Source organism: Cryptotermes secundus, unplaced genomic scaffold (genome assembly GCF_002891405.2).
Source record: "Cryptotermes secundus unplaced genomic scaffold, Csec_1.0 scaffold1522, whole genome shotgun sequence".
In the NCBI taxonomy this organism is placed as follows: Eukaryota; Metazoa; Arthropoda; class Insecta; order Blattodea; family Kalotermitidae; genus Cryptotermes; species Cryptotermes secundus.
This window is the reverse complement of record NW_019738369.1, coordinates 163,815-179,348: the sequence shown is the minus strand read 5'-3', so window position 1 is coordinate 179,348 and position 15,534 is coordinate 163,815. Positions and strand designations below refer to the sequence as shown.

Genomic DNA, 15,534 nt, shown 5'->3' with positions numbered 1-15,534 from the left:
ACATGATAATATTGTCATGTGACTAGTCACAGATTTACACTGATAACTGGACCCACTAAACCCCTGCAACTCATGGCTACAAATGATCACAATGCCCTCACCAATCCATAAACCCTATAAATCACTGGTCACTGCTAGGCAGCGGACTCAAAAAGCAGACACTCATCCCCCTCTGTGCTCACGCCCCCACCGGTGGGTGACTGCTCACAAACTAACTAATTTGTCGAAGTCAAAGTCACACTGTGACTGACAGTCAGTCAGCAAGTCTTGGTGTCAAGCCCTATCTGGGGCTCATGACCAGATATTTATTACTGTATGAGAGTTGTTCTTGTTTTTGTGGGGTAACCTTTCTGACAAGAGGATGGCTCTGTCTTTCGTATACGCTGCTGACCCTTGCTAACTAATTTGCCTCATTTGTCGTTGCTATATGCCCTCGGCATGGACTACAAAGAAAACACCACTTCCAACAGTTCTGCTATTGTTGCATCTGCCTCTGTCGCCACAAAGATGTGTTTACTTTCTGCTGCCTAGCAGGTGACGCCTTCTATGGCTGCACTCTCCCAGCTTTCAGCCATCAAGTCACAATATTAAAATGAATCTTAAAAATACTGGATAGGAAAGTGGACTGCATTCATCTAGTTCAGGACCAGGGACCAGTAACAGGCTCTTGTGAATATGGTAATGAACCTTTGGTTCCACAAACAGTAGGGAATTTCTTGAGTACCTGAGAACTACTGGCTTCTGAGTCATCTCCCTGGAGTTTGTTAATTATGATGAGTGTGCATATCCTCTTATGCACTCTTCATGAAACAGGTCGGTTTCACAACACTGCATGCATGCACTTCTGGATGTGAATGGATTAAGAAAAGAGTAAAATTCATGAGAAGTTGTACCTTGTTCTATTTCCTCTAACTCTTGTATAAGCTTCCCTCTTAATAGCTGAAATTCACTATCATTATTATCCATATCTTGCCACAGCCATATTTGCAAATTATTGGCAATATTCCTGGATACACTGTTTGGTGGAACATAGAGCCTAAAACAATGCACAACAGATTCAGTAAATGCACAAGTAACTGATATGGTTATTAGAAATAAATCTTGCATTAATGATAGATGATTCTTCATAAATAATAAACATTTGCCAGTTCTATATAGTGGATGTGCACACAAGTATGCACACAAACACATAGTACTTTCTTCCTGGTAGAATGCAATGGTACATGGTATTGACAAATTTTCTTCTTTTTAGAAAGGATAGTAGTCTAAAGATGGGCTTCAAAATCATCTAGTTTACTTTGAAAGTATAACCAACTATTCTTTCCAGCCACCCCTCCCCCAACAAATAAATACTGGTTCATATAAAAAAAAGGATTTTTTTCGGCCAAACTTGTCAACAACGTACATTATCAACACTAAGGAACTGCAACAGCTCTTTGTCATCACATTTAGAAAACACTATAAAATAAATCACTGCCTTCCTTTGACAAGACTGCGACAATGTTATTTTTATGAAGTAAGCTGTATAGCAAAATTACAAAATTCCCGGGTTGCTGGAAGACTTGGGAAAGTGCATTCTTAACTTCTACTTACCACCTCTCCTCATCCAATAAATCTTCATCTCCTATATTTATTACATCGTGTTCATCCACTGTCTGATCCTGTTGATCCGTATCCACAATACAGTTTTCATCTGAAACACTTAAAACTATTTTCTTCCCAATTAAACCATTCCTAGTGTGCTGTGATCTGAGCTGTTCATTTTGAAATTCCAGTTTCTTAACTTTGTCCTGTAGCTTCCGCACTTCATCGCGAGGATCTAACACGTCAACCTTATTTTCCATCGTAACGAAGACTTATAATACGATTATACACTACTGCAAGACATAAACTTTTCTAAAAATATACACACACTCATTCACACGACCCTTCTTGCTCACATTTCCCAATAATTTTGATAACACGGCAGTACCCAGTACCAGTGGTACCAATCACCAAAGACGTTTGTATACATGTCATGATGGGAGATAGGACAGTTGGTCAGGTTTACTGTGTTTTGGTCTAACCACGTCTTGAGCGGTATTGAGTCAAAACATTTATCATACCAACATAAGAAAACACAATTTCTCATTATTATTCTCTTGAATTAGGTTATTAGGTTTTGTTTCCTGTAAGCGCTTAGCGGTAGAATTTAAGACTTCTACAACGTGGTGGTAATTGTGATAACAATAAGTAATAATGTAGGACCAGAGAAAAAAGAAACAGAAATAATAAATAGCCTGCAGATGAACTAGAACTGTAGAACTGTAAACTTCCAAGTACAAGTCACATTGCGACTGACGGTCAGTCAGTCTGCCTGTCTTGGTGTCGAGCCCCGGCTGGGGCTCATAACCAGATTTTTTTCCTTTTTTCTTATGAAAGTTACTGTCCTGTCCATTTGGGGCACCCTCTCTAACGAGAGGTCGGGTCTGTCATTCGTCATAGTCCGTATCAGTAGGTCCATTGTCAGTATTTACATATATTTACAAATTTAATCTTAATTCCTATTTATATGTACAATACATACAAGGCCTCTGTCAATCCAGGCTCAGTACAGCAGATTATGCCCTATTTCTAGTAGTATTCACTACCACGGCAGTCTAGTCACTTGAACAGTCGTATGCCTGACTGCTGCCAAGTTTAAGCCTCTTATACTTTCTGTGTCAATGCGTATAGGATATTGGTGGGAAAGGTGGGAGGAAAGAGACCACAGGGACGACCAAGGCATAGGTGCGTGGACAGTGTTGGAATGGATCTTACGAGAGATATGATAGGATGGGATGGATTGGATAGATCTGGCTCAGGATAGGGACCAGTGGAGGGCTCTTGTGAACACGGTAATGAACCTTCGGGTTCCATAAAATGCTGGGAAATTCTTGAGTAGCTGCAGAATTGGCGGCTCCTCAAGAAGGGCTCAGCTCCATGAGTAAGTAATACTTTCTGTGTTGGGCTTCGCCTTGTCCGATGTTGTGAACATTCTCATTTTCATGATTTTGTACAACTTCTGCTTGTTTCCTGCATAATTTTGTTATATAGTCATATACGTACGGGATATTGAATGTCATGTGCAAATCGTGAACCGGTGTGCGCCTTGGTCCAAGTCCAAGTCACATTGCGACTGATGGTCAGTCAGTCTGTTTGTCTTGGTGTCGAGCCCCAGCTGGGGCTCATGACCAGATTTTTTTTTTTTTTACTTATATGAAAGTTACTGTCCTGTCCATTTGGGGTGCCCTCTCTAACAAGAGGTCGGGTCTGTAATTTGTCAGTCATAGTCTGTATTAGTAGGTCCATTGTCAGTATTTACATATATTTACAAACTTAAGATTACTCCAAGATATTTTACACAATTTACAAATGGAATATATCTTCCATTCAATGTAAGATGAGACATAAGCGGACGACTGCAAGAGAAGTAGATCCCGAGTCTTATCTTCATTAATTTTGATATTTCAGCAGTCACACCAGGTCTCCATTGAGCTGAGACCGCACTGGAGTTTTCTAACAACAAAACCCTCCTTGGGATCTATTGCATACAGACAGGTGTCATCCGCAAAGAGGGTTAGTTGGACGCCATGTGTTTGGGGGGCATCATTTATGTACATATTGAAAAGAGTAGGGGACAGGACTGAACCTTGTGACACCCCTGCTTGCATTCCCTTGTCATAGATATTTCTCCTTCCACTGAAACACTGAATTTTCATTGTGAAAGAAATGATCCAGTATGCTTGATTAAGCTGGTCAAAAATTCCAGTTTTGACAACTTATATAGCAAACCCGAGCGCCATGTAGTATCAAAGGCTTTTCAATGTCCAAGAACACCGTAGCCATAGACATTTTATTGTTGAAATTAAAGGTCACGTGGTCTGTTAGCCTCATACATTGCAATGTCGTGCTGTGACGTGCACGGAAACCAAACTGGCCTGTGTCAAGCAGGAATTTCTTTATGTACTGCACACAGGAATATATCTTGAAGATAGGTTTGTAGAGCTAGCCGCAGGTATTAAATTGAGCCTGACAAATTAACAGTTCTTTTTCAATTTTTCACACATGTAGAATATGTGAGAATGTATTGGGATGGTGGAAAAAAAAGGGATCTTGAGACTTTGAGGGATTTACATGTTCTGAAAAAGTGGTTTTTGATATTCCATTTGTATGTACGTGCACGCACCTCATGTCAGAATGGTTTCATGCATTCTATTTGCATTTGATATGAAAGAGTTAAGCCATCGTGAGTCAGTACCCACTGAATATAAACGTTCCAACTCCAAAAATAATGGACCTTTAGATGCATGCCAAAACACAAAATGACAATTTTCAAATGGGCAAGTGCTTCATCATGCATATTTTGGTGTGTGAAGACTATCTATGCGAACAAAGTAAATCCCATAGTTGTTAGGGCACTCACTGTAAGGGAGACAAACACACAGGCGGATGTGTGAGTATAATTAAAAAAAAAAAAAACTAATAAAATAAAAAGAGTAATCTTTATAATTCGAAAGACATCATGAGAGATTAAAGTTTATATTAACTTATTTAAAAACATTATACTGAGGCACAACAATGTTTACAAGTGAAATGGCTCTCACAGTAGTGATAATGGGGATTACAGACTTTTGGGGTTTAACACTGTATAGTCTGGTAGACGTTACCAGTGCTGGTAATGATGTTCCAGACTAAACAGTGTCATGCCCCCAGATAACAGTAACATTCAAACTTACAAATATTCAAATATGCTATGCCTCACAGAATAATATTAATGGTATATTATACAGCATGTCCCAGGAGGAAAGGTCAGTATTCTGGGAAGTCACAGTATCAGTCATATCAGTCAGTGCATATGTACGTGTCCTATTTGGAATTGTTTCCAAGATAGTTATTTCACTGTACAGTTCCAAAATTGTTGATAAAAAGAGATACTACTTACTGTTTCTAATACTGATATTCATTGTTCAAGTGATAAAGTTTGTACAGTTTGCCTACTATAATACATTTTCGAAAATTCCACTATCAACATCAGTGCACTTTGCAACTCGTGTGAGGACAAGGAGTGTTGCTCATCTGTACAGTGTACAGTGAAATAGCTCTACCTCGGAATCTGCTCGGAAGAGGACACATGTACATACAATTATTTTTTGCTCAGAATGACAGATACTATGACCTTTCCTCTTGGAACACCCTGTACAGTAATCATCTAGAAGTCTGGGAGTTGGGCCCCTTGTTGACTTTGTTCAGCAGGCTCTTCAAAAGTCTTGCTCAGTTTCTCCATTTTATTTTGTGGTTCATTTTATGATGCCGCAAGTAGACTATACTGTGTGAAATGGCAAGATGATACGTGAACTGGAAAGAACTTGGACGGAAGCACTTGCGGCTTAATTGAGGTACTACCCTGATATTTGCCTGGAGGGACTGAGAAAAATCATGAAAAACCCTATCAGGATAAGTGGTGTCCTGGCTGAGATTATTCTCTAGCACCTCGCAAATATACATCTACCCTTCAGACCCAATCTGTTAAGATGATTCCTTTGCATAAAATGTCTAATAAATATGAAAATGAAACCTTTCTATTTCCTACCATTTGCCTAATAGAGAACATGCAGAAATATTATGAAATTTAATACACACTCTTGCCTATATATATGGTAGCCAAGACTACAAAAGCAAAGTGCTATTATTGTGGTACACGTTTTGGGTGCAATTCAAATCCTTACTAATAATATTTTTTTATATTGCATGACTATACTTTCATTTCCTTAATAAGAATAAGTACATTCTCTAGTCATATACCATTACTATCAACTGTGAGACAAAATGCAAATTTTCACATTCGAAATACTAACATTCACTTTCAAATTTATGTAATCTTGCAAATATTTCACCGAGTAATGAAATAATTTAGGTTTTACAGAAGGCATAATTTTTATATAATTACACTGCTGGCTGGACTATGGACTATATCAGACTACATGTGCTGTTAAAACACAACAGTAAAACTGAACATTAAGAAGTGAATTTTAAAAACTTGTATGTGGTGTTAATCACCTGTCATAAATGACAGAAGTGAGTAATGAGAATCTTTTTAAAATATGGTATGGCACTATATATATGTATAAGAATCACACTTCACAGTCGAAACATCAAATGCCACATCATTTAGTCAGATCAATTGATTTGCTGAAACTCCCTTTCCTTATTTAAAACAAGTTAGAAAAGGTAATTCTGATGCATTTGCTTCCTTGTGTTTAATTATCTCAAGAACCGCAAGACTTATAGAAAGCCATAATGGACACAAAATATGTCTTTCATTTATCTATGTAACTTTTGTCTAATAAATTTTTGATTCAGATATTTAGCAAGTTATCCTAAAAATGCGTGCAGAAACACGTAGATCTTCGTGAAAAGTTTCCATTATTGCTGCGTGACTTCACCAAAAACTGGAATTTGACAGAGTTTAGTAAAACCCCCACAATATAACATTTTATGAATATCTATTCATGAAAGCTAACAGGCTCATTCTTTTGCAGCTCCTCACAATAAACACACCAGAAACTGAAGCATTCCAAAAATTCTAAACACCTGAGTTTAAAGCCAGAGATATACAGCATTTTCATAATTACATTAAGCACATTTATAATATTTTGTTTTTAAAAACTCTTCAATCATAGCTAATTCTAAATGTTTCTGATGATTGTGTGTAACAATAAACATGACTATTATTCTGGACACTGTCCACCATGTTGTTTTTCAAAAATAACATATTAGAAACTTGATCTGTCTCCATGTTCCCACTCAAGTGGGTTGTTAGGAAGAGCTAGTCTGTCACTGGACACTGAGATAGGTTCTAAGTTTGCTGAAGTCAAATGTTATCATTATATCAATGTTTCTGTTCTCATCTCCTGATGGTGATGTCTGACAGAACTTCCTGTGTACAGCAATCAAGATTAGCTCTTTCTAACATATCCAGCTAAGCAGGAACTCTTCTTCCTTTGCACATGATAATGGAAACAGATTAAGTTTTCAAAATGCTGTGTTTGAAAAACTCAGAATGGTGGATGGTGTCCACAATAACTTTCATGTGTATCTTTGATCATAGCTCCAACTTATTTGTAAGACACACAGAAGAAATACTGATTGTATATGGTGAGCAAATGTATGCATACTCCCACTTTTCCTTATGTAATACAAATTTTTTACAAAACTGCTTCATTACACAGCAAATTCAGTCCACAATCAACGGCTGGTGAACAGGACTGCTTTTCAAGAACCTATCTTAATTTATTCCATAACTATCTGGATGTAACACAGTCCTTTTTTAAAAAGCTGACAGTTACACAGAAAGTCAAGACGTAAGACTTTTTCTAGAACCCAAAGATTCATTACTGCATTCACATGAACCCACCACTGGACACTATCCTATGCCAGATGAATCCAGTGCACATTCTAATTCTCTAAGCTATATTTCAGTATTTTCATCAAACAATGTAAATTTCTCCAATGTTGTCTCTTCCCTCCAGGGTTTCCAACTAACATTTTGTATGCATTTCTCATATCATAAAATACATAAAAAAATTCATTCACAAATAAAACAGTAAAATTAAAAGGCTGATACATACTCTGAAAATTGCATTTAAAAAATATAAGTTGTTTTACATTTACTTACGACTAGAAATATTTGTTCCTTTTGAGATTTATATGCACATGCATGTATGTAAGAATTAAAAATACCAAATTCCGTGTCTTGTGGCAGTAACCACATTAAAACAATGTGAGAATACTGACACGCTAATACTAGTGGTATAACGATTGTGCGAGCAACCAGCACTGTATAACACATCATTATGTTCCTCTGTCAAGTTTGCTGGTTCAGTGTGTATAGAGAAGAGGAAACTATATGACAAATAAATTGAGGAACATTTGTGGGTTAACCTGCTTATCTTAATTACCATTAACTCTCATTTGTGTAGTATGTGAATGACAGTAAGTGACAATGTTTGAATCGGTTTAAATTAATCTGTTCAGGCACATAACTTCATTCACAAGCAAGTTTGCTATCAAAACTGCTTAGCGCTATAGCAAATGCTTGTACAGCACACATTGGGTAGCGGTAATCCATCGTGAAAACATCTTCAGCTACACGGCCAAACTGCATCACAATGTAGTCCACTGCAAAAGAATCAAAAAGCCTGTTACAAAGGTAAAATAGGTGAGGTTCTCCCTGTGCTTAACTAATTAACACTATGCTATGAAGGTGTATGAGGGACTGGATTTATAGATCCACAATTTCTTAACCTCTGCACAAGCTGAAGTTGAGTGGTCAGCTTCAAGCCCTGGCCACTTTACCCTCAGAGAAAGAGCCCCTATGTACCCATTGGATATGAGAGTTGGTGAACCCCAGAGCTGGTCTGGATGACATGGAGAAAACTCTTTACCATACCAGGACTCAAACTGCGACCCCTTGGTCTCCCAGTGTGTAACTAGTCGCTATGCATGAATGAATGCATAAGGGGTGGGCCCTTCTGGCCCTTGAACTTCAAACGAAATGTAGGATTTTGATTTAGCTAGTCGCTATACAGACTACGCTATCCCGGTTTCAAAATAAGCCTGCTAAAAAGGTAAATTTATCATATGGAAGCATACTGGGTTATGATGTGTTGTAGTGTGGTATATAACCCAGAAGATTATATGAAATCTTTACCAGTGTGAAAATGGTATGGACTAAAATATCAGTAATTGTCACTGTTATACATACGCACATACACAAAATTAAGAAGTGGGGGGAATCTAGTAAACTTTACTATCTTGAGAGGGCAAAATTATATAAGTTTTTTTTTAATTCGCTTAGTGGGGGGTGGAGTCCAACTGGGTCCACTCGGCACGACGGCCACTGATTGGCCTATTGTAGCCTGCCCTGGGTGATTATGATGATGGAGAATTTGGTGGAATGAAGATTGGCAGGGGAAACCAAAGTACTCAGAGAAAACCTGCCCCAGTGCCACTTTGTCCACCACATATTCCACTTGACAAGGCCCGGGATTGAACCCGGGCTGCCGTGGTAGGAAGCCAGCAACTAACCTCTTGAGCTATGGCATGGCCTTATATAAGGTTTGGAAACCGTTGCATTTGTATAAACTTTTTAAATTGATATTTGTAATAAAACTTAATCTTTCAGTCTTAAAATAAGTTTACATTTTTATACAAATAACATTATTAAAGAAAACTGGTGTGCTTCTAGTATACGTTTTAGTTCTCTGTTCTAATTCTAGTGTGACACACTAAAAGAAATATGAATATCCTAAGTGTGCCCCGAGCACCAAAAGGTTGACAGCCACTGAACTACTGCACATTTCATACAGTGCTGCAATATAACTTGTGACCCACAAACAAAGTAAGATAAAGTTGTCCCTGTGCTTAATTAAGTAGCGTGTACTGAAGATGTATGGTCAGCTTCACATTCCAGCCACTTTATCCCAGGGGAAGAACACCTAGTACCCACTGAATTTGATCCTGGGTGGGCCCCAGAGCTGACCATGACATGGAGGATATCAAAAAGATCTCTTCCTTCAACAGCAACTGAATCTAGGGTCTTTGGTTGTCCATCCTATAGCCCAGAGTTACCAAGAATCCTGCCTATGAACTAACTCATTCACTTGGTGGTGCAAAGTCATCCTTAAGAAGCTAATAGTTGCTCAGCTAGTTAAAAGATTTCTAACATATTATGGAATCTGAAGGTTCATTAGGGTTCACAGAAGCCCACCAGTGATCTGCATTCTGAGCTGGATGAATAGGACACACCCTCCCATCTTATTTAAGATATATTTTAATGCTCTGTAAGATTTGAGGTTTTCACGGCAGTGACTATGAAGAATGCTGTCTTCTGGGATGTGGCACAGCATAGAGCTTGTGTGAACCGACATTTCGGAAGAACGTATCGCCTCCATCTTCAGGGTAGAAAAATCCACGAGTAAGGAACCAGGGTGAGCAGGTGGCTAGCAGAATGAGCCACCTGCTCATGCTGGTTACTCGCTCGCTGATTTTTCTACCTTGAAGATGGATATGTTCCTCCTAAACTTCGGTTCACACATCTAAATGGCACCACATCCCAGAAGATGGCACACTTCTCATTTTAATATCACCTTCTCATGTATACCTTGGTGTTCCAAATAGGTTCTCTCTTTCAGGTGCAAAACAGAACACCCTTTATGCTTACCATCACTGTCATGAACAATCTGAAAGTTTTTGACAGATGCTTGCGTGACTCGACCATGAAAGTTAAGCACATAGGACTGCGTGTCATCATTCCACACTGGTGTCTTGTTATGAAGCTCTATCAAGTTATCCATGTTCTTACTTCGCCAAGATTCTGAAACAAACACACAAACAAATGCTGCATTATTTCACTAAGCAGGAGTTCCAGTATTATAATGTGATGATTGCATTCACTGGGACTAATGCAAGGTAAAGGTAAAGTTATCTCTGTAACAAGATATGGAGGCGCATAGGGTTGTGAGACACTGAGGCTCCCACATTATCATAGATGGCAGTGAGGTTGTCAACCATATGCACCAGCCGCCCTTTACCGCCAGGAAGATTCCTGGTACTCATTTCTGTCAGAGGTTGAGTTGACCCCACGGCCACAGTGAGGCTGGAAGGATTAGGTAAACTGAAAAAATCCAATGACCTAAACAGGACTTGAACCCGTGACCTTCCAGCTTGTAGAATAATGCCTCAACCAACTATGCCACAGCGTCCCTGCAATAGAAAGCAAATTATGAATTTCAGATATTTACCTAGTAATCCTTCATGATGATCTTGAGGTGATATTTCAACCCTTTTGTGATCTTGTGTCATTCCAGGTAAAATTACTGTCATCTTTCTTGGGCCCTTAAATCCCAAGACATTTGTTTCCTGTAACCAAGTTTGAAGTTCTTAACATCACTCACTCACTCATGGTGCTGAGCCCTTCTTGAGAAGCTGCCAATTGTGCAGTTACTCAAGAAATATCCCAGCATTTTATGAAACCCGAAGGCTCATTGCCATGTTCACAAGAGCCTTCCACTGGTCCATATCCTGAGCCAGATTGATCCAGTCCATACTATCCCATACTGTCTCTCCAAGAGCCATTTTAATACTGTCCATCCATATGTCTTGGTCTTCCTAGTGATCTCTTCCCTTCTGGCTTTCCCACCAATATCCTATATGCAGTCCTCTTTGGCCCCCTTTGAGCTACATGCCCTGCCCATCCCATCCTCCTTGACTTGATCATTCTTATTATACTTGGAGGAGAGTACAAGTTATGAAGCTCCTCATTATGCAGTTTTCTCCAACCTCCTGTCACTTCATCCCTCTTCAGTCCAAATATTCTCCACACCCTGTTCTCAAATACCCTCAGTCTATGTTCCTCCCTTAATGTCAGAGACCAAATTTCATACCCATATAGAACCACAGACAAAATTATAGTTCTGTACATTCTAATTTTTATGTTTTTAGACAGCCGATGATAGGAAAAAAGGTTCTGGACTAAGTAAAAGTAAAAGTAAGTAAAGCTATCCCTGTAACAAGCCATGAAGGCCCATAGGGTTGTGAGACGTTGAGGGTCCCACATTATCTAGACAATCGGCTCAAAGACGGTGGTAAGGTTGTCAGCCTTACGCGCCAGCTGCGCTTTACTCCCGAGGAAAACTATTTATTTAACTTCTGGTACTCATTTCTGTTAGAGGCTGAATGAACCCCAGGGCCATAGTGCGGCCAGAAGGCTTAGGTCAACTGAAAAAAATCCAATGACCTCATCGGTATTTGAACCCGCAACCTTCCAACTTGTAGCATAGTGCCTGGTAGCATATATTATCTGAATTCAATCTGCTCTTAACAAAGCCTTACAAAAACAAATTGCTACTAGCATATCCTTTCATAACTGTATTTGGGTGAAATTTAATGCCCACTTTGCATGCCTGCAAATTAACATGATGTTCTCATGGTGGCCAATACTAAGACTGTGATCTTCTGGAATCTGACACTGCATAATTTGGTAGACAGATACCAATGTTTCAGAGGAATCTTCTGCCTCTTTTGTTCAGTGCAAAATATACCTACCCTGAAATGAAGACACAGCTTCCCTGAAAACATTGCTACCTATAAGCCAAAGTACATCGCATGAAATATCTGAAGTCTGTAATCTTAAATTTAAAATGTTCGACATGCTCCCTACAGTTTGGATCATTATGGTACAGTACCCATGAACTAACCATTTTTTCAATAAATTTCTCTTTAAGAACAAAAAATCTTACTTGTGAACACATTCATTACTTCCCTGCCATCTACTGGCAAAACTACTAAAATACAGTCTCAATAACAATTTCCATCATAGTTTTCATCATGAAATCCAGGGAAAAAATAGCTGAAGGCTTGCCTGTGTCAATCCTGGTGATTCTAGGGCATAAATCATGTGCAACAAATGATTCCAGTAATCACCAGAATCTGGTACAAGCATGGTGAAATGTCACGAACTATAGTAGTTGAATGTAGTCGAAATCCATACCCTCTACACTACTAATTTAAATATTATCCTCTCATCTATATCTAGGTTTTGAATCAGGTCTCTTTTCTCAATACTTCCTGACCACAATTAGTGAAACAGATGTGTTGATACAATTGCAAAACAAGATATTTTGATGCTGGAGCGTGATCGGGTCAAATTCCAGCTGTGCAGTACAACAACATAGTACAAAACATGAATAAGATCAACAGTATTCAAAGAAGTGAAGCATAAGATGATAGTTACATAGATTATGGCTGCCAACTCCTGCCTAGCACTAGTTTTCTTCCAGTCTTCTCTCGATTCCCCTCTTCGAGGGGAAAGACCATTGTCATAAACAGTGAAATGAGTTCCTAATAGATTGGACCGTAGCTTTCCTACATAAGATTCTCCTCCGCGTGACAAATCAGTGGGATCTGTAGAGATAAGGTAATTGCTTGTAGCACTCTTCTTACGTTTTCTGCCAGCCAATAAGAAAACCTAAAAGCAAAAAACACTGACTTTGCATGATAATTCTCTATGCTTTGATATTGCATAACCAGAAGTTTCATAGATTCTAAAGGGTTCTCACGATGGTGTATAACACTCAGAATTACTGGGTTTTCAGACTTATCCATCATCTGGTATTCTAAAAACTAGAGAAAGCAACGTTTCAGAAACTGTATCTGTTTATGTCCTCAGGTTGAGGGGGGGAGACACCTACTCTGTTGGGTCCCTTAGAAAGACCTAATGTCAATAATTGTAGATGGACAATGCCTGAAAACCCTGTAATTCAGAAGATTAATGTACTGAAATCATAATAATAAGCCACGATTATGGGTTAAATAACCTGACAAGGCATGAAGTGTGCCCTTGCAAACTGGCCTCACCTTTTTGCCGTAATCTCTCTCTAGGTGCAGAAAGTATGTAGGATACAGCCCACGATCCATTCCTTTCCTGTCACGTGTAATGCGACATTTATAATGGACCCTCTGACAGCCTGGTTCAAGGACAAAACTCTCCAAGTTTCCCTCCACATCACCTTCCCTTTCTCTGTCCTGAAATCACGAATCCACATTTAACAGTATTTCAACTGAGGTTTGCACATCACTGACTATGAAAATTAATCATCTGGGATGTAACATCACAAATTTTTTGGAGAAATGTGCTGTCTGCATCTTCAAGGCACCTTGAAGATGGAGGTAGCAGTTCTTCCAAAACATTAGTAATGATCTATATGATGTAACTCCCAGGAGACAGTATTCTTTAATCTCCCAAACAACAAAGAAACGCAAAGCAATCTACATACAGAATTCATACATACTTCAGGATTCACACTGATGAAGTTAGACGGTTCTGAAGCTGGGCCAACAGACACATTCATTGCATTATCTGGAGTCTGAGGAGAAATGGGAGTTGATTCTTCATCTTCAACATCCGGATGATCATCTGCTGATAAGCTCAACGTTTCCATCTGGTAGTCCAGCTCTGAGAAATAATTTAAAATTACTGTTGTTATTCTCACAATATTTTTATACATCAGAAATCAATGGCATCACAAGCAAATATAAAGATGAGTTGCTGCACAGCTGTAACTCTGTAAATATAGCTTTACATAAATATACCACTCATTAATATCTTATTATTTGTTTATATACATGTGTTTGCGCATATGCTCATCTGACTTCCTAAAATAGAACTTTATATAAATATGCCTACATTATTTTCGTTTTATGGTCTGAAAAACAAGACACTGCTAATTTCAAAATGCATTATATTTACCCTCTTCATGTGTGTCATTATTTGACTGCAAAGAAATTACAGAATCTGGATTTCCTGGTGCCATGGTGTACTGCAATGGTCCATCATAACCTGCCCAAAGGAAGATTAATGTCATGAATAAGCTAAAGTGATACCTTAACGGACTTAACAAAACAAATCCGTATAATTCTTATGTCATAAGAATTAAAAGGGGTATCCAAAATCTTGCATACCATGGAGTTCTCGACCCCTGCTGTTTGCCAAAATAGTTCTGGACTGAAGGCCATTCTGGGCTTTTGCCGAAACACTTCGTACATCAGAAGCTTGGAGCATGCCTGGAGTTTGCCGTTTTTGTCGCATCTTTTGTTCCATAAGCTGCCTCTGAAAAAAATGTAAAATAATGAACGATAAAGAAATACACAAAGTGTACAAAATACTTCATCAGAACTGACACCAGTTCCTACATTTCAGTAAGAGCACATTCGTGTCTAAAGAAAAGTGCCGTACTTGCTGCTCAAGTTTTTGCTGGCGAAGGTTTACTGAAGTCATATTTGTTTAGGCTGTCTCCTTGGAATGTATTGTCACATATAATTCAGTGACGTATTAAAAGAGGTAATCCTTGACAGTAACTTGATTAACAAGAATGAACGCCACTTTGTAATTCTGTTTATTGGCTTGTTGTTTAATAAGTCATCTCCTATTGGTTCCGCTTTTCAACATGACTACCAACTACGGAAACGTAATTCGGTTTCGTGGGGCAAAAGTACATTCTTTCCATTATTTAGACGGTAATAGTGATGAATTACTCATTAAAACTAAATAATCTTTATCAAATACGGATATTGGAAAATATAAAAAATTGCAACAGCTGCCTGTTAAATATCATATTCACTAATTTTCATTATAAGTTTGTTCCTGGACTGAGGGTTTCGTAAATATTTCAACATTCTTTCATCCCACGTCTAACACTGTTCCCAACGTGCCCAACAAAGCTGTCACAGATTACTAGACACATATGCTTAATTCAATGTGGATCGATGTAAATGGCGACACCCGTAGACTATGCTGACACATTGTGTCCCAATTTCATATACTATGCGACGGTAGATTAATCGGTAATAATGTCGTCTATTATTCGGCCACCAGGCCCGACGTCCCAAACAAATTTACTACGAAATCCTGACATTGTAGAGGAACGTCTTCCATATCCAAGATATATGAGAGTG

At 38.6% G+C, this 15,534-nt stretch overlaps 2 protein-coding genes across 2 annotated transcripts in view; both read right to left on the bottom strand.

Moving 5' to 3' along the window:
* Nucleotides 1–2,010, bottom strand: part of LOC111871007 — a 17,537-nt gene extending 15,527 nt beyond the window's left edge. The window contains exons 1-2 of the mRNA XM_023863716.2: nucleotides 1,594–2,010; nucleotides 894–1,036 (exon numbers count right to left, since the gene is read on the bottom strand). Coding sequence (XP_023719484.1) covers nucleotides 894–1,036; nucleotides 1,594–1,844 — 394 coding nt within the window. The 5' untranslated portion in view covers nucleotides 1,845–2,010. The remainder of the gene's footprint in view (nucleotides 1–893; nucleotides 1,037–1,593) is intronic.
* Nucleotides 2,011–5,330: 3,320 nt separating this feature from the next.
* LOC111871011 (protein king tubby) lies at nucleotides 5,331–14,990 on the bottom strand. The gene is made up of 9 exons (XM_023863719.2): nucleotides 14,816–14,990; nucleotides 14,542–14,689; nucleotides 14,330–14,419; nucleotides 13,872–14,035; nucleotides 13,438–13,605; nucleotides 12,815–13,048; nucleotides 10,824–10,941; nucleotides 10,244–10,396; nucleotides 5,331–8,199 (listed from the first exon to the last, which is right to left on the bottom strand). The coding sequence occupies exons 1-9, from the start codon at nucleotides 14,855–14,857 to the stop codon at nucleotides 8,066–8,068; spliced, it is 1,251 nt and encodes a 416-aa protein (XP_023719487.1). The 5' UTR covers nucleotides 14,858–14,990; the 3' UTR covers nucleotides 5,331–8,065.
* Between the last annotated feature and the right edge of the window lie 544 nt (nucleotides 14,991–15,534).